The following is a 23,110-nucleotide window of genomic DNA, read 5'->3' on the forward strand; positions in this document are numbered from 1 at the left end:
AGGCTGTCTGAATGGGTTGGGCAAGAAAGGTCCGCGGGGAGCAGTCTAGAGACAAAGGAAGCCGGTGCAGGTCAGGTTGAGCCCTCCGAAGGACTCCGAAGGAGTCCGAAGGAGAGTAGGACAGATTCCAGCCCAGGGAAAGAGGAACGTTTTGCCTCTGCCAGAAGTTTCGCAACCCGCGTAGGAAGCAACACTGAGTGCGAGTCGTTGGCAGAACTCAGCGTCGCAGAGGAATTCCCTGCAAGTCGGATGATCATGGTAGGCAACGGATTGCAGAGGATGGCAGCGACGGCGAATGGCTTCTTGTTGGGCAATCAAAATCGAGGTGGCTTGACTATCAACCTGCAGTCAGACCTGCTCACCACCAAATGCGGCATAGGTGACTGTTCGGCACCCGAGGGGTATACGGCGGTCACCAAACCCGAGGACATGCGCAGATCGCGGTCTATCATAAGCTCATAATATTATTGGTTTCACTGCCCTTCGCGGAGTTCTTGTCATGCTTGAAACAATCCACAATTGTCACGATTTCTGCAGCCCCCTATAGTATTGAAAATGCTTTCCTAACTAGGTCATTTTCGATCATGATCCCGTAAGGGCTAGGGTGACGCCTTTTAAATGCTTAATCCCATACATATCCCTTGCATGCTTGTCCCGAAGTAGATCTAGGCACGCCTAGTTGCTCTTGAGCGATGCTCTCTTCCACTCCCAATATCCAAATCTTATGCGGTCCCACTTCTCTCCCAGGCGCTTCAAGCACAGGTCCGCCTTGTCACTCTCTCCCTTCTCAGCGTAGGTGTCCGCCAGCAGCTCTAAGGCGTGAGAGCTGGTGACCTTCTCACTCCCTTCAACTCCAACATCGCTGACGAAGCGCTCCACGAGCCCCTGCAGCGTGTCCACCTTGCGGCCTCCCTTCACCAGCACGCCGCGGAGGTAGTTCCAGGGGCTCTGATTCTGTGGCGCCAGCAGGATCTTCTCCTCGGCGTACTTGACCTCACGGTCAATCATAGCCGCAGGGACCTTGGGGTCGTGCTCCGTGGACAGGCTGCCGGGAGTGGCGTTGGCAGGGTCGGAGAAGACGATGAAGAAACGGTGCGACCAAGCAGAGTTGTTGCGCACGTCCTCGTCGATCAGGGTCTCGGTGGCCCTGAGCTCTAGCTCCCCGAAAAGGCCCATCTTGGGGACGAGGTACTGCCTGTAGGACCAGACGTGGTAGTTCTTCGTGTCTTCGGCGAGGATCTGCGCGAGGAATGCCTCCTCGGATTTGGCCAGCTTGGCCTTCTCTTCCGAATCTGATTCGATGGACGGGTAGTAGTGGTCCATGAGCAGCCTCCTATGGTGCCAGATCTGGTAGTTCTTCAGGTTCTCGAGGGAGACCTGGTTGAGCCATTCGATCTCATCTGGGATGGAGGTCCTCATGCCTTGAACGATCGAGAAGCGATATAGCCACACGGTGTAGTGGGCTGGGTTCATGGAGATGATGTGCTCCGTCAGTCGCAGACAGCGCGTGGAGTATTCCTTTTTGGCCATCACGGCTCGAAGGTAGGAAATCGCTACAAGATGTCAGCATTCGATCCAAGAGACTTCATAGGAGCGGTAATCAGACCTTCGGCATATTCCTCAGGATAGGCAATGGCAGCCAGAGCACCCTCGGGCTCCTCAATGGGCATGGGCACAATATCATCCCATGCGGGATCCGTCCCGTAAGCTCCCGTGCGTTCGCCGTAGAGTTCCATCCTAAGCCTCGCGATCTCTTTTCTCCGCAATTTCTCTTCCTCGACCTCGTCAGCTGTCACGGTGACAACCTCGTTGTTCTTCGAATCGAGCCACCTCCCCTTCTCGCGTTCTTTCCTTTCCAGGAAGGCGCTGTGCTGTATCTCCAACGCGGAAAGCTGCAAGGCCCTCTCACTTCTCTTGTCGAGTTGGTCAGGGGTCGAGTCTCCCAGGTCCGCGCCGAATCTGTCCCTGCCCCAGGTGAAGCCCTGTTGTCCGGTCTGAGCGGAAGGAGTCCCACCCGCACCGGTTGGACGGACTTGCTTGACTGTTCTTAGCGGGAGGCCACCAGCTTCATTCACGCACTTCCAGACGTCTCGTTGGGACTTATTGCCTAGCCGCTTGAGGAGGGCAGGTGTGCGGGCGAAATGCGCGTTGGCCCAGACGGTCCGCTCGGAAGAGGAGAGGCCGCTGGGACCTCCGGCGGCGAGGCTTGAAGCGTAGGGATGACCTTGGCTATAGATATTAGAGCTACGGTCGTAGACAGTCTTGAGAGGCTCGTTCTCCACAGGTGTTGCTACTCGGAGGAGCTGTCAGTAAGACGTGGCGAGTGGGAGGCCCCGCGAGGTGGGACTGGAGTTGACCTATACGCAGAGCACACAACAAGGGGGGAAGTAGTTTCCTCACATTCTTGTTCCTTTTGTTTTGGCGGTGCCTTTGATTTGGGTGGCATGGTTGCTCATAGGAAAGATTGAAAGCTTGGGTTGCGGCTCGTCACAGGAACCGCGTGTGAGGTTGCCTGCAAGCAGAGCTCCCCACCACCCACCAAGCCAGCTCCCTGTAAGTAGCTGCAAGGTCTCGAGTGCGGGGCGGACTTTGGGCAACAGCACTTTTGATCAAACAATATCAAGGAACAATCGCACGCACAACGCCAGCATTCCGTCAGGTTCACCACTTTTGCGCCACCGACCTTTTTGGAATGTACCGTGCAAACATTGAGTGAAGATTCATCACAAGTTTTGGCTGTCCTACCTAAGTACAATCTGCGCGTAGCACTTGGATTTTAATGCGTCCCTAGCGCAGACACAGCTACCCTTACGCAACACCGTCGACGACCACAGCCTGCGATGACCGGTAAACAACCTCTAGCGGCGATATCCGAATCAGGCAGTGTCCGCTGAGTTGGCCCCCAGATGTGGGCGCAGGAAGGGCATGCAGCTGTGGTGCTGATGTTGTACCATGTACGCATGGACTGCTATTGGAAAGTCTGACCCGCGTGTGTACGTGCGTGTGCCAATTGCGAAGCATAATTCGTGCAGCCGGGCTGTGTACGGTAGTGTGGTCTCACGAAGACGACGATGCAATCACTTACCGTCAGTCTCCTTGTTCTCACTAGCCAGACTGGTCCGTGATTTATAGAGCTGGCAGACCGGCTGATTCTCCTGGCTCTCCAGATGGAGCTGGTCTGCTGTGCTGGTCCCTGCATTGGAGCTGCATACCTAGCAGGGACTACGGAGGTACGTACATGCACTCCTGGCCAGCCCAATCGTGGACTGGTGCTACTGCAGCACTGCAGCATGCGGTCGAGGTTCTCTGCGCAACGACAAAATTTTGGTCCTGGGGCGAGTATGAGCACTCCGTAGAGCCGACGAGGGACAAGGCTGAGACAGTAGGTTGCGTAGTACCCCGGGGCCAATGAAAGGAACGGCGAAGACGATGACACCCCTGTAACCGTCGCTTGTCTAGCCTACTGCTGTGCCACGTTCTCTTCCCAACAAAGGCAGACCCCGAGTAAGTCGGCAGGGGCCCCGAGAGCCTGCATAGGTAATTGTCTAATTTACAGTTCCGCCGTGTACGCAGACCGGGGCTGCCATCGCTCCCACCACCATGGCTTGAATCGAGGACGGGATATCCATCGCGTCCCCTCGCCCGTCCTTCTGGCCATGTTTGATCTCGTCCCTTCTCTCCCTGAATTGCCCTTTTCGACCAACGGTCCGGACTTCCCCCAAGCTTGAACCAGAGCTTGACGTCTCGACTCTCGACCCACGATCCAGGACCCCGACTCGGCTTGGCCTCTCTATACCCACCGAACAACACTCCTCTCCACTATCTTACTGATCCACCTCCACGTCGGCGGTGTCCACCTACACGTCGGGATCGCTCAAGAACACCCAGTCGTACTCAAGTCCTGCTCAATCGCACACCAGGTGCGTTGCGCGAGCTTGACGCAACATCAATTTGCAGCCATGGCGCATGTCAACGGCTCCCAGAACGGCAATGGCAATGGCGTCGACCAGCCTCATACCAATGGCAAGTCGTTGCATCTGAAGAAGGCCTCCCGCAAGCTTTCCAGCCCAATGATGCCAGCCTTCATGGTCTCTGCTCCCGGCAAGGTCATTGTTTTCGGCGAGCATGCGGTCGTCCACGGCAAGGTGAGCGCTCCAGCCCTGGACCGCACGTTGATGCGCCCTCTGCGCAGAGCTGCCGCAACCCGCTGACCCATCATGCCTCACAGGCAGCCATTGCTGCGGCCACTTCTCTCCGGTCATATCTCCTGGTCACCACTCTGTCGAAATCAAAACGAACCGTATCCCTGATATTCCCCGACGTGGACATGTCGCACACGTGGGACATCGACCAACTGCCGTGGGCGACATTCTCCCACCCGTCCAAGAAGAAGAACTACTACGACCTCGTCACCAGCCTCGACCCCGACCTGATCGCTGCGATCCAGCCTCACTTGGTCGACATATCCCCAGACAAGCCCGACGCTGTGCGCAAGATACACCGAAATTCGGCGCTTGCATTCCTGTACATCTTCTTGTCTCTAGGCAACCAATCATTCCCGGGCTGTTCATATACATTGCGGTCTACAATACCAATTGGCGCAGGTCTTGGAAGCAGCGGCTCAATCGCCGTTTGTCTCGCCGCCGCTCTGCTTTTACAATTACGAGCACTTTCCGGGCCCCACCCCGATCAGCCTGAGGAGGAAGCCCGGCTACAGGTGGAAAGGATCAACAGGTGGGCATTCGTGGGTGAGATGGCCATACACGGGAACCCGTCTGGTGTCGACAATACAGTGTCCACGCAAGGGAAGGCCGTTGTATTCCAGCGGACGGACTACAGCAAGGCCCCCGAGGTGCGCCCACTGTGGGACTTCCCAGAGCTTCCCCTGCTGCTGGTAAACACCAAGCAGTCACGGTCGACGGCGCAGGAGGTCGCAAAGGTCGCAAAGCTCAAGGACAAGCATCCAAAGCTCGTGGGTGGGATCCTGGACACCATTGATAAGATCACGAAGACGGCAGAAGGGCTGATCGAAGAGGACGGTTTCGAAAGCAAGGACATGGAGAGCCTGCGTAAGCTGGGCGAACTGATGACCGTGAACCACGGCCAGCTGCTGTCGCTCGGCGTCTCACATCCTAGGCTGGAGAGGATACGAGCTTTGGTTGATCACGAGGATATTGGCTGGACGAAACTGACAGGAGCCGGAGGTGGGGGTTGTTCGATCACACTCCTACGGCCTGACGCCCCACGAGAGAAGCTCGAGCGCCTGGAAGAGCAGTTTGGGGAGGAGGGATACGAGAAATTTGAGACGACACTGGGCGGCGATGGCGTCGGCGTCCTCTTCCCCGCGGTCATCAAGAATGGGATGGACGAGGACGAGGACGGCGGCATGGAGATCGACCTGGACCTGTTCCTCAACGTTGAGGGTAACGAGGGCGTGGAAAAGCTTGTAGGGGTCCATGGAGGTGCGGGCGAAAGGGAAGGCTGGAAATTTTGGAGGGTAGAGTCGCACTAAGTGGTGCGTCGCCGGCAGAGGTACATGTCCCGTGTCATGCAACTCTTGGTCTCAACGTGTCTGATGACGATTTTGATTCATATCAAAAGTTCGGTGGAGCGACTGGACTGGCGATTCATAATAATTATCGTGGCTTCTACCTTAAGCTGTGAAACCTAGCTGTTCAACTAATGACGGTACACTAATCTGACTAGACGAGCAATGAGCAAGCTGAAAGCGGACAGAATGTTGGAATACATGATATAAATCTCAAGCTGCTGAATATCACAACTCTGTGAGCCTTGTCTTTGCCACATGATAAACGTCATCCTGTACGGAGACTTCTGCTTGCACACTGCTTGGAAGATTACCCATGATATGCTCATCGCCTGATCCTATCATTTTCTGATCAATATCTTGCTTGAGGACCTGGTTGATGGTGGTTAGAGTTGCCCGGGACCGCCGAGCAGGGTAGACTATGGCCTACCTGGGTCTTCTCCGCTGTGACATACCCATCTCAGTGACAAAGTGCACAACTGCTCGACGATCGATCGTGCCTGGATACAAGAGGCCGTGAGGTTCAGATTATTATTATTAATGAGTCTCAGAACCACATTCATATCACGCGTATAGAAGATTATCATATGTTACCAAGTCTTGGCTCCTGATCGCAATTGCAGTGATATTGAAGGATACTGGCTTGTCATCAGTCCGCGCTTTATGATAATCGAAGCCAGTCCTTGTGACATACATCTATGTATATGTCTCCTAATTCATTCGAATTACAACGTGCCCAGCGCTCTATAAGTCCACTCACTCGAGGCATATCATATTGCATCCTCACTCGCTTTGCCCTGTCATCGATACCGTCACTACTACGTCTGTTCACTCACTAATGACTATCACTGAGATTGCGTTCACCTAATGCCTCTCGACATCATCTTGCCCGAGGACCATCATGAGATCATCAACAGCGAGGCCCCGTCTCAACCTCACTTGGACTATGAGAGGTTCTGGCATCGAGCAAGCCGAGAGCCCATCTGCCATTACGCTGGTTGCAAAACGGAAAGCTGTCGGAACGCATATGGTGTAATCTATAAAGAGCGCATGCACGTACGCTGAGTCTCACTGCGCCCCACTAGGTAATGCATCTGAAAGCCCAGGGGGGACTTATGCATCCAAAGGTTGCCAGTCCGGGATGCGGAGCGATTTTTGACCCTTGGATGGTGCTGTGGTCATTGTTGGTCGTCATTCCATGCGGCTGGTCGAGGAAGCCGTGCTACTGCGGTTTGACGGGGTCGAGGGGCTCCTCGAGGGCCTCGCAGAAACATTGACGACCAGGAGAGCGGGGGGTCGGGAGCTTCGAAGGGTGCTAGGCTCGTCGTCATCGCCGGGTGGCCGGTCGTAGAGGCAAGGGCAATCCGCCGAGCACGATAGATGTGTTGGGCTGTAGGTGTCCGTAACCGGCGTCGACGTTCGATGATATCGGGTAATCTTGTAGATGCTCGTCGGCGAGAAGCTATTGTATGCTTATCCTATTGTCAATATGTCCGGGTGTGTTCACCTGCTAGCACGTCACACATCTCAATATGGGTTCAGGTGGACGAAAGGTGTACTTCGGACAGCCTCCAATGCGTGGCTTTGGTGAGCTTCAATTTGCAAGGTATCCCTAGACGCCCAGTAATGAATCCCTTTCGTCCAGACCCGGACGAGATGGCCCTTGATTCCTTGTTTCAGACGCCATCGACTTTTGCTTTCTCGAACCCCTCCGCTCAACCTGTCGTTCCCAGACCTAAGCGACAGACTTATGCCTTGACCTTCTTCTCACGCTTGGTGACCTCCTTGATCTGCAGGTCTGTATCCGATGTGTTAGCCTGTTGTGTTCCTCGCGGCCGCGTGCGGTGGGAAGGTCGTACTGGGGGGCAGCGATTGCTTGAGCTTCTCGGCCTTCTCGGCGTCCTTCAGGGCCAGCGTGTACAGGTGCTTGGAGCATCGGACCTTGAACTTGATCAAAGAGGTCTTCTTGTTCTTCTTGATCCGGGCGGCTGGAGGAATTCGAAAGTGGTTAGATAATTTTTCCTTCCCAGTTGCTCAAGACTCTTTCGTCGGTTGCGATCGGAACATACAGGAGGCATCCTTTCGCCTGCAGACCTCGATGAACTGTCGTTGCCATTCGTCAGCCACATTTCACACAAGATCTGTCACGGGTTGTCAATTTGTACCTTCTTGATGTCGCTGATTTCCTGGGCCATTTTGCCTGATTTTTTGACAGTGGATTCTTGAAGGGCTGTCCGGGATTGAGTGTTGTCGTCGCGATCGGAGGTCGAGTTGAGCTGCAGTGGAATTTTGCAAAATGTGTGCGGAAAGGGTGGACAGGGGTCCTGGCGTGCAAAATCGACGGGTGAGGGGGGTGGTCGACCGCTCTGCACAGGTACCTGGGTACCTCGATCCAAGCTAACCAGCCTCGGCCAAGGACAGCAAGCCAGACAGGCAGGAGCGACCTCCAGTGTGGCTGACGTGGCGCAGTTCCTGAACTGGATGGGCCTCGTCACCTCTACACCTCTCTACGGCTGCATTCACGGCGATCTCGCTCTTCACTCGTATGTTCTCAAGTTTCGGAATTGTGACTGGACGATAAGTACAGGTGTTCTTTATAAAGTTTATTTATCCTACAGTCGGCTTGGCCCATAGAACAAATCCTATAAATCAAGAGCCTTTCTACGCCGCACCTCACTCCGCATCACTAACACGCCTAGGAATACCAACCAAATCAATCACCAACCCCAGTTGCTCACCACCGTCATCTGATACATCCTCGGGCCTTCATCGCTGATAAAAAATGCCAACTCCACTCGATAATGCAATGAAGTCCAAGGTCAGTCTACGTTGCCCTGTTCCACGAGACTCACCGATGCATAGCAGCTGACATTACCTAGAACATGTTCCTGGGTGAGTCGAATCGGACCCCGAACACTGCACCAAGTCATGCATCAGACCGTGAATGGGTCGCAGAATACTAACAAGCGATAAATGTATAGCCTTCACCCGGCCTCATCACAGCCGTTGGAGTCTGGTCAATCTGGGGCGGCGACATGTTCCCCCACCCAGACGATCCAAAAGGGGAACCCGAGACGTGGACGAGAGAAGAAATGAGGAGATGGCTGGCTGCAGTATGTGTACCCTTCGTATTACTACCACGGCCTTTTTGATTGACTGTGAACAGCGAGACCTCCACCCACAGGATGGAGACACGAGGGAGCAGCTACTGGAGAGAGTGAAGGCCAATCTCCGGATTCCGCGGAGGACAAACCCTTGAGTACAAGAGTGACCTTGGGAGAAGCAAACAGGGCGGAAGGACCCCAGTGAAACACACTCCCTTCAGTGTTTACCGGCAGCTGTGGGACCATCAAATTATTACCTAGGCCAAGGGGGTAGTAATTTTGACTGCTTGCCTTCAGGTTTCGTTCGAGCCACGACGGTAGTTGAGTTCTCAGAACACTTTGCCTACCTACTGCATACCGCCACATGCTTTTCCTTCGATATCTATCTAATCTCATTGTCGTGGCTGGCGGAAACAGAACCAGGTAGTTGACAATGCCAGGGCTACTGACAGCGAGTGGGCCCGTTGTGAATTACTGTGGTATATAGCACGCACCTGGGCACCTGGGAGATCGTTTTATTGCGACCAGGGTTGTTTATACCTGGTTGGTACTCATTCTGACAACATATAACGACAAATAAAATGCGAGTCAATAGCTTTGTGGTCTTATAAAACGTGATTCAAAGTGCTACAGCTGAGAACTCAAATTGGAATCATTACCGTGTGCCTGGAGGCGCTGTCCATCCTGCTGGGTTGGAGCGACACTCTTCCCCTAGAAGTACGTACCAAGGAGCTCTGGCCGGGCTCCACCTCGGCATCGCAACACGCGCCAGACAGATTGACGCGACTTCATGCCGATCTAAACACTTACAAACACTTATCGGGGTTCTTCTGTTCAACTCAGTGTCGTCACACTCTCATTTTATTTCTCTGTTTGCATTGTTGTGTAACCTCCAAGACGCCTGCACGTACCCCGAAATTTCGATGCTTCGAGCCTGCGTATCAACATAGCAGGATGAATTTTCTTTCGCCAGAGCTCTGGCACATGATCGCCAGCCATCTCAGCATCCATGACGCAACACAACAACTTCGACTGGCTAGCAGATTCTTTGCTGAAGTCGCAGGGGCACACATCCTTCCAGACGTGACGTTCCACATGCACCAAGATGACTTTGCGCGCCTCAGAGGCATAGCTGGTAATGGCGTCCTGGCACGCAACGTCAGGTCCATTACCTACTTCACGGCAGCGATCGAAAGTCCTGTCGTGACATTCCACAGATTCAAAGAACACCACAAGACAGCGCTGAGGCTGCAGAAGCCACCGCTTTCGCTGGGCTAGGCCCGTGAGGCCAAGCCTGCTGACGACTTGACGTTGTGGTTCGAGTACGAAAAATACGAGCGCCTGGTCGCCGCGCAAGATCAGATCAGAGCTGGCACGGCAGATCTGGCGTGCCTTAAAGACGCGCTCGCCAAGTTTACAGGTCTAAAGCATGTTACAATGTCATCGGGTCACCTTTTCTATGAAGGCCGCGCGCATGAAAAGCCGTCTCCGTTCACGACTCCCTTTCCACCTCCAACTCACTGGCCGCGACCAGAGGGTGTCAGGCACCTTGAAGTCTTGCTTGAAGCATTGGCACACAACAATCTCAAACTCGAGAGCCTGCGCGCGGGCTCATTTGATTGGATCTTCTTCGACAAGAGCTCGACAGAGCTGGAGGGGTTGTTCCGGCCGTTGCTAGACGCGGTGCATGTTGAGTTAGAAATTACATTGGACCTAGACGACGACCTACATGATGTGAGCGGAAACACTGGGGAATGCCGGCGTTTCATGGATCGAGGAATAATCAGAGATCTTCTGGCGCGCATGAGAAGGCTCGAGTTGCTGCGTGTGGGATTCATGGGCGACATGGACGTGCCGTACAAACCAGCCATGTTGAGGGACATTGTGAGCCCAACTTATCGCTGGCCGCATCTAAATCGACTCGAGATCTCGCACGTGGAGGTTGACAGACACACTCTGATGCAATTTCTGGTCCTCCACAAAGACACGCTTCAATTTCTCTGTCTGCAGGATTTTGACCTTGGCGAAACCTCATGGGAGAAGCTGCTGCCATCCATTCGCAACACCTTACACCTCGAATGTGCATGCATCTGTGGCACTCTGACAGGCCAAGTGGAAGACGTGCCAGAAAAGGGCGGAGTGGAAAACTGGGATTTGAGCAGGCCTGGAGAATATGAAAACGACATGAGAGCGTCTATTAATCGCTACTGCCGCAATGGGGGCGAGGACTATCCAGATGAGCTCCCGCTCACGGACGAGGTTGTGCAAAAGCACTTTGACCAATATGTCAAATGCCACGTTAGGAAGACGCAAGCCCAAGATTGGAAGGACAAGTGCCGGGTTGCGGAGGAGGTGCGCCGCAGGAGGCGTGAGGACGGGCTCATGCCAAATTGGATCAGTGACAGCGAACTAGGCTGGGATGGCTATGATTCGGATGATCTCGACGACGACGACGATGATGATGATAATGATGAACTAGTGTTTGTGGGACATGCCTGAGAAAGCCATGAAAGCAATGGTAGTGTTAATTGATAGCTGTCTTGTGCGAAATTGGTCTGCAAAGTTGCAGTTGAGTTGATGTATTTAAGGTCCAATTCTGATGCTGCAGGTTCAAGGTATCCGTACCGCAGAATACCTACGCCAGGCCCACCTTGGTACTCGGCCCAATGAAACAGCCCGAGCCGCACGGGGCACCTGTGGCCCTTGCCAAGACCAAGCGTGGGAGCACTCAGTCAGCGGATGACCCGAGGAACAGCTTGTCCTCGCAACCGTGCTAGGCAAACAATCCGTGTTCTGTTCTGTCGCAACCCTGCGTCACTCCTTCTTCCTCTCTTTCTTTCACACACAGACATCCGGCAGCCCCATGGTTTCTGGGATGTGGGCGTGATTCCAACATTTTTCCATTCTTACAACCTTTGCGACAACTGCGCAAAGTGATTCGCGATGGATGTCTTACAGGTTGGACCCCCTGCGCCCACTGCAACTGCACTTACAGCATGCTAACATGCTTTCACCCAGCGCCTGGCCAGGTTCCTGGACAGGCCTCTCTTCCCTTGGAAGAAGCTGATCATCGGCTTCTCGGTTGCGCAATACCTCTTCGAGGGTTTCCTCTCTCTTCGTCAATACCAGGTCTTGAAGAAGACCAAGCCACCAAAGGTTCTGGAACAGGAGATATCGCAGGAGACATATGACAAGAGTCAAGCATACGGACGCGCCAAAGCCAAGTTCCAATTTGTCAACGGTATCTGGGGCCAGGTCACGAACATCGCCTTCATTCACTTCGACGTCCTCCCCAAGATCTGGTCATGGACCGGCGACCTCCTCCTTCGATTTGCCCCCGCTCGCTTCTCCGGTGAAATTACCCATTCGATCGCATTCGTCTTGGCCTTCACGATCATCCACCAGCTCCTGTCCCTACCGGCCTCAGTCTACAATACGTTTGTCTTGGAAGAGAAGTTTGGGTTCAACAAACAGACTCCCCAGCTCTTCGTCACCGATCTGATCAAGTCGCTGGGTCTGACTTTCGTCCTGACGCCTCCTATCCTCGCTGCTTTCCTCGCCATCATTCAGAAGACGGGCGACCAGTTCTTCTACTACCTATGGATGTTTGGAGCCGGTCTGCAGGTCGTCATGATCACCATCTGGCCAATTGTCATTATGCCGCTCTTCAACAAGCTCACTCCTTTGGAACCCGGAAAATTGAAGACTGGAGTCGAGGCCCTGGCTGCCAAGCTCAAGTTCCCTCTGAACGAGCTCTACGTGATCGATGGCAGTAAGCGGAGTGCCCACAGCAACGCATATTTCTTTGGAATGCCTTGGAAGAAGCACATTGTTATCTATGATACCCTGATCGAGAAGAGCGAAACCCAAGAGGTTGTCGCTGTCCTGGCGCACGAATTGGGTCACTGGAGTCTGGGTCACACCACGAGGCTGTTTGGCATTTCTCAGGTAAGATTTGAACGGCATTCTTGAAAAAAGACCACAAGCTGACATCAGTAGTTCCACTTCTTCTACATCTTCTCGCTGTTCTCCGTCTTCATCAACAACCAGTCTCTCTACGCCGACTTTGGATTCAACGCTGTGAAGCCCATCATTGTTGGCTTTATCCTTTTCTCCGATGTTCTGGCCCCTATGGACGTTTTCATCAAGCTGGGCATGAACATCTTGAGCCGTCGCTACGAGTTCCAAGCTGACGCTTTCGCGTGCGACCTCGGGTACTCTGCGGACCTCGCCAAATCTCTCATCAAGCTCCAGATCCAGAACCTTAGCACTATGGATGCGGACCCGATGTTTGCCAGCTACCACTTCTCGCACCCCATTCTGTCCGAGAGACTGAAGGCGCTCGATTGGCAACCTACTGCCAAGGTCGCGCCTGTGGATGAAAAGGACGGTGTTGCCAAGGCCACGGGAAGAGATGAGTTGTGAGTGAGACCAGGTTTAGAATAGGCAGTATTGAGGACCATATCACGAGGTAGTCAATAGATACTGTCGGGAAGTTTGCAGTCGTCGTTTGAAGTGCCTAGTGGTTTTTGTGATGGCCTCTGCGGTCGCTATCACTATGAAAGTTACAATTCGCGTAGAGGGCAAAATATACACGTCTATTACGCATTCCACAATCTCTCATACGAACATGGCCTCTCTCCAGCAAGCACATTGGTGGACTGGAGGCCACTCCATTTGACGTCACGGGGAGGTTGTGTTGTATCGGGGTTAGGAGAGGCCCCTAACCCTAGTATAATTTGGTGGAGCAATGTCCTAGCTTGGAGCATCACCCAGCCGGTGAATCAAGAACTGAACGCGGTGCGAACAATCGACAACTTCCCAAAAGCCTTCAGGACGAGTCTGGGCAGCGTTGCGTGACGACAGCCACCACTGCGATCAACAGCTCTCCAACCTACCCACCCATTGGAGGACTGTGACAATGTCGCGGCTCTTCGCCCAGTCAGCGCTCCGCGCTGCCGTCCGAGATGTCGCACGACAACCTGCCATGACGAGGTTCGCTCGACACCATCCCGCCCCTGTCCCGCGTGGAATTTCTGACTGACGAACCGCGCACCCAAACAGGTCCTTCTCCTCCCTCCCGACCCTGCGCCCAGGCATATCCGCACCACCCAGCATCTTCGCACGGAGGCCAGCGACCGGGCTCCTCATGCCCAGCACCTTCACACCAGCAGCAGCAACGACGGGGGCAGCAGACGCAATGGGAGGAACATTAACAGCGGATGTCGTGCCCAGCACCGCGATCACGTCGCACCCGGCGCTCGCGGGCGTGGGCTCGCAGATCCGCTGCGGGCCCCGGCGGCACATGAACATGAACCGGCCGTCGCGGCTGATCCGCATGCGCAGGCACGGGTTCCTGAGCCGCATCCGCACCAAGACCGGGCGCAAGACGCTGCAGAGGAGGAAAATCAAGGGCAGGAAGATGCTGAGTGCTTGATTGTTGGGGGCGGGGGGCGTGCGTTTTGTTGGTGCCCCAAGGTCAAGCTGCCCAAGGGTCTTTACGATGGTGGGATATACGCCGGGCTAGATCTCGAGGGGTAGAGAGAGGAAGAGAGTTCATGTGTGCCTATTATGCGCAAGGGCACCCCCTGGAGAGCGCTGCAGGAGCATGGGACATTACTGCGACTCTTTCCAAGGTCTGAGAGCTTTATGGTGGGCTCAGAGGACATGGCAGGAGCTCCTTTTGCATCGCGGAGACATAGAGGGTGATTCGTTAGGAGCGCAAAAATCTGCTCCGTGTACATACTTGTCACAATACCATGGCAATCGCCCATTGCGTCGGAATTCGTAACGCTGGATGATTACTGCAAGAACATAGGTGACAGGACAATGCAGACAGGGCCTTGGATTGAGGCATCAGGGGGATGTTGATGTCTACGCCCTTTTAGAGCACGGAATATTGCGAAAGTCCACCTTTACAAGAGGCTTATGTACTTCGTCATAAAATCATTTACGCTGGAGGCCTGGTGCTTGCCGCATTACAGTATGCATTATTAGTGGCAATATCGCCCTCGATATCTATGTACATCCAATAAAGTTTGGGGATTCAATATTAAGACGACGGTGATCAGACTGGAGCCGTCAATCCATCCTCACACTGTAGCGTGCTGGCATCACAAGCTAGATACAATGCATCGCTCGACTCGCCGACCCAGAACTTGTACGCCCCGTCGACGACAGGGACGACCCAGTTCTGCTGTACGACGTCCCAGACGCTCACGTCCTTGCGCGTGAGCGTCAGCTCGACCACCTCGCTGGCCCCCGGCGCGATCGCAGCAGTCTTCTCAAAGTCCCTGAGCTGGACGGTGGGCGAGTCGTAGCCGCTGTTGTCGGGGAACTGCACGTACAGCTGCGCGACGGCCCTGCCGGAGAAGTTGCGGGCGCCCGTGTTGCTCACCGTCACGCTGATGGTGTACGCCGTGTCCCAGAGGGCGTCGTTTCCGCCCAGGCCGCCGCCCGAGGGCGGGCCCGGCTTCTGCGTGCTCGAGTACCCATCCGGATAGGGGTAGCCGTCCTTCTCTCCGCTCTCCACCGCAGCCCCGGTGGCGGCCGCGGAGTTCGCGTCGGATTCGGACAGCCAGGGGTAGAGGTATCGCCAGACCTTTGAGAAGCCTGAGGGCTCGTATGCTTCGGATGCGACCGGAATTGTCGTGTTGAAGTTAGGCAGTCCAGACTTGGCGGGCCGAGCAGGTGGGGTGCTGGTGAGCTGGGTCACTTTGGTGATGGTTGCGTTTGTGTACGTGAAGTTTGCGTACGACAGCCCATGGCCGAAGGCGTAGCGTGGCTTTGTGCCTGCGGAATTCAGATACTTGTAGTCGATGAAGCTGCGGGTAGTTAGCAATCAGTTGTTCGCATAGAAGGGGTTGTGGCGCAGGTGCTTCAAACTCACAGTCCCTCGCTGTAGGTATCCTGGATCTGTCCGGCTGCGAATCCTGTCAGGCTCAGGCTCGCTGGGTAGTCATTCTCCGCCTTGGGAATGGTGTATGGCAGATGACCACTGGGAGAGACATCTCCGAACAAGACGTTGGTCAACGACTCTCCGGCCTCCTGGCCAGGCAAGTGCGCGACGAGGACCGCCTTGACAGAGGCTAACTCGATCCATGGCTCCATGACAATTGGACCAACAGTGTGAACGACGACTACAACATTGCTGAACTTGGCGGCAGCGTCTTGTACCAACTTGTCGCCATTGTGCCATGCGGCCAGACCATCCTGGCTTCGGTCACCGGCATTACCCTCCACAGTAATAGAGTTCTCGCCGGCATCTGAGGTGATGAACACGACAGCGACATCATCAGGGCCCTGTTTTGGGACGTTCCCGGGGAAAGAATCGGTGTTGTAGGAAGTCACATTCGCGGCGTTGGCCTTAATGGCAGTCAGCGGGTCGTTGAATGTCTCGTAGTTGGCAGTTCCGCTGCCCCAACCCATGCCCAAAGTGCCCTTATTACAGCTGCGGTCAGAACAAGCGTTTGCTCCATCCGGGTTGACTGCCTGGTCCGTACCGAAGAGCGACAGGGTGGCGCTCTTGGAAAGCGGGAGGAGATCGCCATCGTTCTTCAGTAGAGCGATCGCGTCCTGGGCGACCTGCCGAGCAACGGTGGCATGGTTCGCTCGCACGTCAACGAACTGGTTGACGATACCAGACGGACTGAACAGTGCGCCAGGGTGAAGCGGACCGGTTGCAGTGGTCGAGTATGAGCTGAAGTTTGGCTCTGGGTAGTCGGCGTCCTGTCCCAGGTGATACCAGGCCGCGACAATTCTCGTAGCTGCGTCATCCAGTCTGTCTACAGGCATGGAGCCGTTCAAGACAGCTCGGCTCATCTCGTACATCCAATAAGACGTGCCGAAAAGAGGGACCATCGTGTCACCGGGCATCGCCATGTCCAGCCCTGCGAGAGCGGCAGGCACTCCGGATATCTGCGCCAACCAGTCGGACATCAGGAATCCTTGGAATCCTAGTTCGTCCTTGAGCAGGTTGTTGTTCAAGTAGCTGTTCTGAGTGCTCGCGGAGCCATTCACGGCGTTGTAAGCACCCATCACTGACGCCGCGCCTGCCCTGATAGCTTCAGCAAACGGCCAGAGGTAGAGCTCGTGCATAGTCCGGTCATCTATGGAAGGTAAGTAAGATTACAGAGATATTTCATCTGAGCACTGAACAAAACTGACCGATGTTGGCACTGTAGGCAGGCTGGAAAGGGTTATACATGCGCCACATTTCTTGCTCGTTTCCGACAAGATGCTTGATGGTCGCCATGACACCCTGTTCTTGAACACTGCGTATGTCACAGTCAGTATCGACAGCCACACATCTTTCCATACTTTTCAAGATCAGTGTCCAGTTTCAAACAGTAACAACTTACCCTTGAACCGTATACTTGGCACCAATGGCTTCCAACACAGGATCGGCCCCGAAGCCCTCCCAGCTGCGCCCGTCGCGGGGCTTGCGGCCGAGAGGACCAACGGTAGGACCAAGATAGATGTTGGCGCCTTTTCCACGGAACTCCTCTCCAATGGCCACGCCACGCTGGTATATCAGGTCCTTGTCCCAAGTGCCACCAGTAGTGATGCCGGCAGGGAATGCTGTGACATGGTCTGTGCTGCGTACACCCAGAGCCGAGTCCTGGAGACATAGTTGCGGAAACCCTACACGGGGGGCACTTCCCGTCATTCCAACACAGACACTGCGCGGTCAGCTCATGTCTTGTGAAACTGAGTATTCATTACACTTACTCTGTGACAAGTTAATTATCTTGTTGGAAGAGAGAGTTCTGTTATCCGGTCACTTACCCATAAAGATGCCGGTGCCAGCTGTAATGTTGGCCTTCTCAGCCAAAGTCATAGTGTCAACCAAGGCTTTGGCCTTCTGGACACTGTCGCTCCAGCTCGGGATCCAACCCGTGTAAGGGGCCGGATAGTAAGGGGCCGCAACATAGGGGGCTGGGACGGGGTCGCGCCTGCCGATGGTCGCGCCCTGTGACAGTCCGGTGACAAGACTCGTCACTACGAGCCCAGAGGACCAGGAGACGTTGATGGGTGCCATCACGCTTGCAGCAAAGAAGAGATGACTGTTCGTCTCAACCTACCGTTGCTCGAGCCTGAGGGAATGACACAGCCTGGGGAGACACGAGGTAGGCATCAATCGGTTGCTGTCACTGCGATTCGGCCGAGAAGACATTTATACTTACTACTTACTGGAGAAGGTGACGTCGGGATCCGAGGACAAGCATCCCGCTCAGGGATGCTACGGGTCCTGAACATATGGTTTTAGACAGGAGTCGAGTGGATCTAAGCTCGAAGTGGTCCAATATATACTGGGTAGCCAAGCGCTTGGGGCCCATCAGAATTTCGAACAATCCTAGACGAGATGAATAGACGGTCTAGGTAGACGGAGGCTTGACGGAAAAGGAAAATAGGATGGTACTGGCAGGTCAGGTGTGCTATAGCCTACCGCTCCTATCGCCTGTTCATGCCGGGCACCGAGAGGGGCAGAGGGGTTTGCGCATGCGTGTGTATCCCACTTGTGTATCTCTCACATGTGGCATTCCACTCGTGCATTCCACTCTGCCCGCGTGGGCCCGTATGCGTACGCCCCATGTTGAACTGGACATTACTCGGCTGCAAAAGCATCCTGCATGAATCATGGACCAGTGTGGTGCCAGGTAAAAGTACCATGAAAGCACCATTTCTCGCGACCAGTGCGGGTGGCGGCAGCGCAATGTTAAAATGTAACGGTGACGTCCCTGAGCGGTGAGCGGGCCTCCCAAAGCTCCAGGCTTCTCGGAGGAGAATCTTGGTGCTAAGTTGTGTTGGGAACGATTAAGTCTGATTCTGGTGATAATGGCAGAGGCTATGGTCTGGAGGAGGGCATTTCGCAGAGGTTGAGCGGCTGTTCGCGCGTCGCAATCGTAGCCCGAAGGAGGGCGAGCCTGACTCACCTCCTTGGGTGATCCACGAACAAGGTCGTAGTGCCAGTTCAAACAAAGGCATTCCTCCGCACTACTAGGTGCTAGATCTCGGAACCACCAAGAGAGAGCGTGGGGAAGGAAACCAGGAAACCAGGATCCTTGGCGTTGTGATATCGTCGCGTGCCACGCCGACAGGGTTCACCAGAGGCTAATCGAACTTCAACCGTTCATGATAATGCGAGTGAGGATCAGTCCGGGGGGGCACGGCACCGACGGAGCGGCCATGGCGTCCGTCTCCAACGATGAGGAGTCGGGCGGCCGCGGGACTGTGGAGAGATCTTCTTACTCGTCGTGGTGGCTGAGGGGGGTTGAATTCGCCTGCTGTCCTTCCCAATGTGGAGAGACGCCGAGGCTTGGATATGTCGGCGGCCGTCAGACGGGAGGTGTGATAGGCACGACTGAACATGCAGCAAACGATACGACGGGCGCGGAGCAGGTGCAGCGGCAGTAGGGGGAGGAGTCGAGCAAGAACTGGCTGATGGGGATCGTCCATGATGGTCGGTTGACGGCATCTTGCAGAAGACCCCTGGCTGATCAGGCCGTCTGAGTGGGCGGTCCGCTCGGCCGACAGCTGTCAAGGCCCAATCGCGTCCGGGAGGAATGCGATAAATCTGCAGGTGCCAGATGGGCAGATGCACAGCACAGATGGACCGTTGTGTGGCTGCGAGCTGGGAAAGCCAGAAGCCTGGCGGCTCGAGGCTGATGATTGACAAACATGTCTGTTCCTGGAAGTGGCTTTCTCTAGTCGGCTGCTAGGTCGGTTCGCGCATGTTCATCCCAATTTCGACCCTGGCTTGTCCATGCAGGACCTGGACAACGGGGCGAGCTGAAAAGACGCGGTCCGGCTTCGTCATGTTTGTGTGTCTTCGCTCTTGTCCTCGAGCCATGGATGCAAATGATAGCTCATGAGCAGCGGGCTCAGATGCGACGGTGATCGGCTTCCTTCCCGGACCAGATCCATCAGTTGTGACTGCGAAGTGCGAGACCGACAATGCCGACAAGAAGGTCGGGCCTTGACGAGTGGGCTTCTGAGGGGATGAGCTTTGACGGGTGCGTTGCACCCACCTCGTTATTAAGCTGTGGATGTAGCGCTTGGATGAGAAAGCTTGGGTGATCTTCGTCCCCTCCGCCCCGCCTTGAAGGCCTGATGGGAATTGTTGAGAGTTTCCGCGGGCCGCCGCCGGCCAGAGAGAGCATGCATCCCCCGTACTTTTGGGCTTCAACTGCCGTGGGCCAATGGCACTGCTCCACCACCCATGACCCTTGTGCCTTGAAAATAAACTACGCACCGAAAACTAAACAAACCTTGAACCTTGAACCTTGAGCAGAGTCGTCCACGGCCCCCACCCGCCTATTGTGTTGGTCGCTCTTGCACCATCGCATTGCACATGGTGGCAGGGTTCCGCGCCGCAAAACTTCCAAGGCTCTTTCTTCAGACGAACCGACAGCGCGGCAGCTTCACCAACAGGAAACGCACGTTTTGCCTAGCTCTACCTACCTAGGTAGTAACAATGTGTAGTGCTGCCGGATGTTGTCGACTCGAGGTCACGGGGGCACGCAACCACGACGCGCGTCCGTCGATGTGAGCCAACCATGGTCACGTACCTGTCTATCCCACCCTGCCAGCTGCACAGGAGCAACCCTTTCAGCCTGGCCAAGTTGGTCGCGGCTGCCTGTACGAAGTGCGGAATGGCTGGCATGCCTGCCTGCCGGTGCGGATGCCGGTGGTGCTGCAGTGGCTGGCACTGACAGGCCAGACAGGCACAGGCTGCTCGCGTACGTGGAGTTGGATGCCGCACCGCAGTCCACAGATCGGCCAGTACTCGGCGCCGCTTTCGATCCGTGACATGCAGATTTATCCGTCACGCGACCGCAACCCAATAGATTGGCCCTGTGCGCGGTTGGGTCCGAATTCTGGGGAAACCAGGTCGCAGCTCGAACCGCCCTCTAGCCGAGTCAACCATCGTCATGTCCATCAGCGGTGTTACCCTTCCCATACTGCCCAACCCCTGCCCCTCCGCCCTTTCCGCACCTCTGCCCTCTTCGAGTTGGCGTGCTGCCAGTGTACCCATGCATTCTCCGAGTGAAGACTCTGGCAGCGTGTTGGGAAGGAATGTGGGACACCCAGGACGCCACATTCGCGCCGGGGTCGGATCGCCAGGCACCGCATCTTGTTCCTTGGGTTACCCGCCCCCAACAGGATTTGCGTTTTCAGCCCACTTCAGTAGATCCCACGAGGGCATGAAGGCTACATAAGAGGCGAGGCCCAGCTTTCCTGGTGCCTCCCAAGGTCTGGAGGTCTCCTCGGTGTGATGGTGTCCTGAAGCACAAGTCCCGGCTCCCTTGACTTTTCGCCCGCCACAAGCCCATCCATCCAGTATTGTGCATGCTTGTAAGGCAAAATGAGGCTCTCCGTCGCGTCCTCTCTGTCATGGGCAGTAGCCTTGGTTGGAGCATCCCCTATTGCTCCAGCAGAGGGCCTCGTAACTCGTGATCGTAAGTCGCGGCCATCTGGAGCCTCTACTACACTGTTCTCGGCCTGACTTGATCGTTATACAGACGCTTCAGCTTTGACGACTGCAATCTACGAGAACATGCAATATTACGCCGAGTACTCTGCGTCCACATATTGCAACAGCGACAATGCTGCCGGCTCCTTGGTGACCTGCGAGGACGGTTGCCCGCAGGTCATGGCGAATGGGGCAACAGTTGTCGGCTCTCTGCCCAACACCACCGTGTTTGAGATGGAAGGCTATGTTGCACTCGACACTGTCAGAAAGGAGATTGTTGTCGCCTTCCGCGGCTCGTCCGGTCTCCGCAACTGGATAGCGGACCTCACCTTTCTCCAGGTGCCATGCAATTATACGACTGGCTGTGCCGTTCACAGTGGATTCAAAATTGCATGGGGGTCAATTCGGCAATACACACTGGACTTCATCAAGAGCGCTTTCGCTGAGTACCCAGGCTATACACTTGTCGTCACGGGTCACTCCCTTGGGGGTGCGGTGGGCACCCTGGCAGCCATCGAGCTCAGGAACTTGGGGTGAGTAAAAGTCAGTTCCGGTGAAAGGGATGGCATGGCATCTAACCGTCATTACACAGCTACGCCTGCGATCTCTATACTTACGGCTCGCCCCGGGTCGGCAACCTCGCTCTTGTCAAATACGTCACCAACCAAGTCGGCGCTGAGTACCGGGCAACGCACTTTGACGATCCTGTCCCTCGCCTGCCGCCCATCCTGTTTGGCTACTTCCACACCAGCCCCGAATATTGGCTCGCCTCTGGTCCCGCCACCGATGTCGATTATACCATTGATGAGATCGATACCTGCCTGGGCTATGCAAACGTGAGCTGCAATGCGGGAACCTTTGGGCTAGACGGCGATGCCCACGTCCGTAAGTGCTTGCAAGCCCATCCTGACTGTTATGAGCCGTGAACCCGTACCTTGGGACTGGGACATACAAGTCTTGCTTCTAACAGATCATATTGGTATGACACCCACTAACTGGGCAAAATCGAACAGACTACTTCCAGTACATGGGTTGCGACTCTGTGACCACCAGCACAGACATGTCACTCTCGACGAGAGACGACGTTTCAGCCAACCCGTTGTGGACACGCGACGATGTTTCTGATGAGGAGCTGGAGCAAAGACTCAACAACTATACGACGCAAGATCTTGCGTACAGTCGGCAATTGGCCGCCGACGGTTCGGCGAATTGAGTCGCCCTATCCATATATATAATCAAAGCAGCAGGGCCTCTTTAATGCAGGTTTCGATCTATTTTTGTACATGACGACTTTGTATCGAGACTATGACTTATGACTAACGGTGGCAGCAACTGTCTTATTCAGGGCATGAATAAAAAGCTTGGACAAATACTCAACCTCGAAGCTCAAGCTTGACTCAATCTCCTCGAATGTGAGATGATGGGGCATTTCAATTTGCTTTGCCCTCTTCTCAACTTACTCTAGGTCAATTTGGTTGAGCGGTGGGTTTGGCCAGGCGTGGGTCGTTTCTCGTGATTCTCGCGTGATGCCTTCGCCTCCGGTCGTATGGTTCTTCCACTCGCATTTTCAACAACTTCTCAACAATTTGTCCCGAAGTCGACTTTGCCTCTGAGGTAGGGCAGCATTGTACCACACGGTCACTCCTTCTCGCCCCGCGGTGGGGAGGTTTATTCGGGTTTCTTTCCGTCGCTCTCCTTTTATTTGCTCTCTTCAATGGCATCCCAAGGCGCGATATCAGCCTGTCGCGAAGTGCTCAGGGGCGTCATATGTGCACGGCCAACTCTCTTATATAATCAAGCCCGTTGGCCACCTTGTCAGGGACAGCTCGGTGGGCGGAGCTGCATTTACATGCTGCCAAGGCTCATTTCGGTGCCCCCTCATACCACTTGAGCCAAGCGTCCCTTGGCGGCGAGCAGCGTCGAGACATTTTTCCTGATGGCTCTTTTATCGAGACCAATCACATCACTCCTTGACATCACGTT

At 54.9% G+C, this 23,110-nt stretch overlaps 8 protein-coding genes across 8 annotated transcripts; 5 read left to right on the forward strand and 3 right to left on the reverse strand.

Annotated features, from left to right (window-relative positions):
- Window positions 1-675: 675 nt before the first annotated feature.
- On the reverse strand, window positions 676-2,446 carry INS49_014457 (uncharacterized protein; the record flags this gene model as incomplete). The annotated part of the gene is made up of 3 exons (XM_043175148.1): window positions 676-1,553; window positions 1,607-2,290; window positions 2,401-2,446. The coding sequence occupies 3 exons, from the start codon at window positions 2,444-2,446 to the stop codon at window positions 676-678; spliced, it is 1,608 nt and encodes a 535-aa protein (XP_043020105.1).
- A 1,513-nt stretch (window positions 2,447-3,959) lies between these two features.
- INS49_014458 (uncharacterized protein) lies at window positions 3,960-5,512 on the forward strand (the record flags this gene model as incomplete). The annotated part of the gene is made up of 2 exons (XM_043175149.1): window positions 3,960-4,145; window positions 4,229-5,512. The coding sequence occupies 2 exons, from the start codon at window positions 3,960-3,962 to the stop codon at window positions 5,510-5,512; spliced, it is 1,470 nt and encodes a 489-aa protein (XP_043020106.1).
- Window positions 5,513-7,296: 1,784 nt separating this feature from the next.
- Window positions 7,297-7,743, reverse strand: INS49_014459 (uncharacterized protein; the record flags this gene model as incomplete). Its single annotated transcript, XM_043175150.1, has 4 exons — window positions 7,297-7,346; window positions 7,408-7,536; window positions 7,618-7,651; window positions 7,714-7,743. 4 exons carry the CDS (start codon window positions 7,741-7,743, stop codon window positions 7,297-7,299), a joined length of 243 nt encoding a protein of 80 aa, XP_043020107.1.
- A 611-nt stretch (window positions 7,744-8,354) lies between these two features.
- Window positions 8,355-11,151, forward strand: INS49_014460 (uncharacterized protein; the record flags this gene model as incomplete). The annotated part of the gene is made up of 4 exons (XM_043175151.1): window positions 8,355-8,366; window positions 8,428-8,440; window positions 9,716-9,852; window positions 9,931-11,151. 4 exons carry the CDS (start codon window positions 8,355-8,357, stop codon window positions 11,149-11,151), a joined length of 1,383 nt encoding a protein of 460 aa, XP_043020108.1.
- Window positions 11,152-11,595: 444 nt separating this feature from the next.
- On the forward strand, window positions 11,596-13,077 carry INS49_014461 (uncharacterized protein; the record flags this gene model as incomplete). Its single annotated transcript, XM_043175152.1, has 3 exons — window positions 11,596-11,610; window positions 11,671-12,600; window positions 12,652-13,077. 3 exons carry the CDS (start codon window positions 11,596-11,598, stop codon window positions 13,075-13,077), a joined length of 1,371 nt encoding a protein of 456 aa, XP_043020109.1.
- A 496-nt stretch (window positions 13,078-13,573) lies between these two features.
- INS49_014462 (uncharacterized protein) lies at window positions 13,574-14,089 on the forward strand (the record flags this gene model as incomplete). The annotated part of the gene is made up of 2 exons (XM_043175153.1): window positions 13,574-13,647; window positions 13,717-14,089. 2 exons carry the CDS (start codon window positions 13,574-13,576, stop codon window positions 14,087-14,089), a joined length of 447 nt encoding a protein of 148 aa, XP_043020110.1.
- A 630-nt stretch (window positions 14,090-14,719) lies between these two features.
- INS49_014463 (uncharacterized protein) lies at window positions 14,720-17,910 on the reverse strand (the record flags this gene model as incomplete). Its single annotated transcript, XM_043175154.1, has 6 exons — window positions 14,720-15,476; window positions 15,542-16,760; window positions 16,819-16,925; window positions 17,013-17,232; window positions 17,440-17,623; window positions 17,845-17,910. The coding sequence occupies 6 exons, from the start codon at window positions 17,908-17,910 to the stop codon at window positions 14,720-14,722; spliced, it is 2,553 nt and encodes an 850-aa protein (XP_043020111.1).
- Window positions 17,911-21,019: 3,109 nt separating this feature from the next.
- INS49_014464 (uncharacterized protein) lies at window positions 21,020-22,340 on the forward strand (the record flags this gene model as incomplete). The annotated part of the gene is made up of 4 exons (XM_043175155.1): window positions 21,020-21,113; window positions 21,177-21,660; window positions 21,720-22,012; window positions 22,141-22,340. 4 exons carry the CDS (start codon window positions 21,020-21,022, stop codon window positions 22,338-22,340), a joined length of 1,071 nt encoding a protein of 356 aa, XP_043020112.1.
- Between the last annotated feature and the right edge of the window lie 770 nt (window positions 22,341-23,110).

The sequence above is a fragment of the Diaporthe citri genome, assembly GCF_014595645.1.
Source record: "Diaporthe citri strain NFHF-8-4 chromosome Unknown scaffold_8, whole genome shotgun sequence".
Taxonomy (NCBI): domain Eukaryota; kingdom Fungi; phylum Ascomycota; class Sordariomycetes; order Diaporthales; family Diaporthaceae; genus Diaporthe; species Diaporthe citri.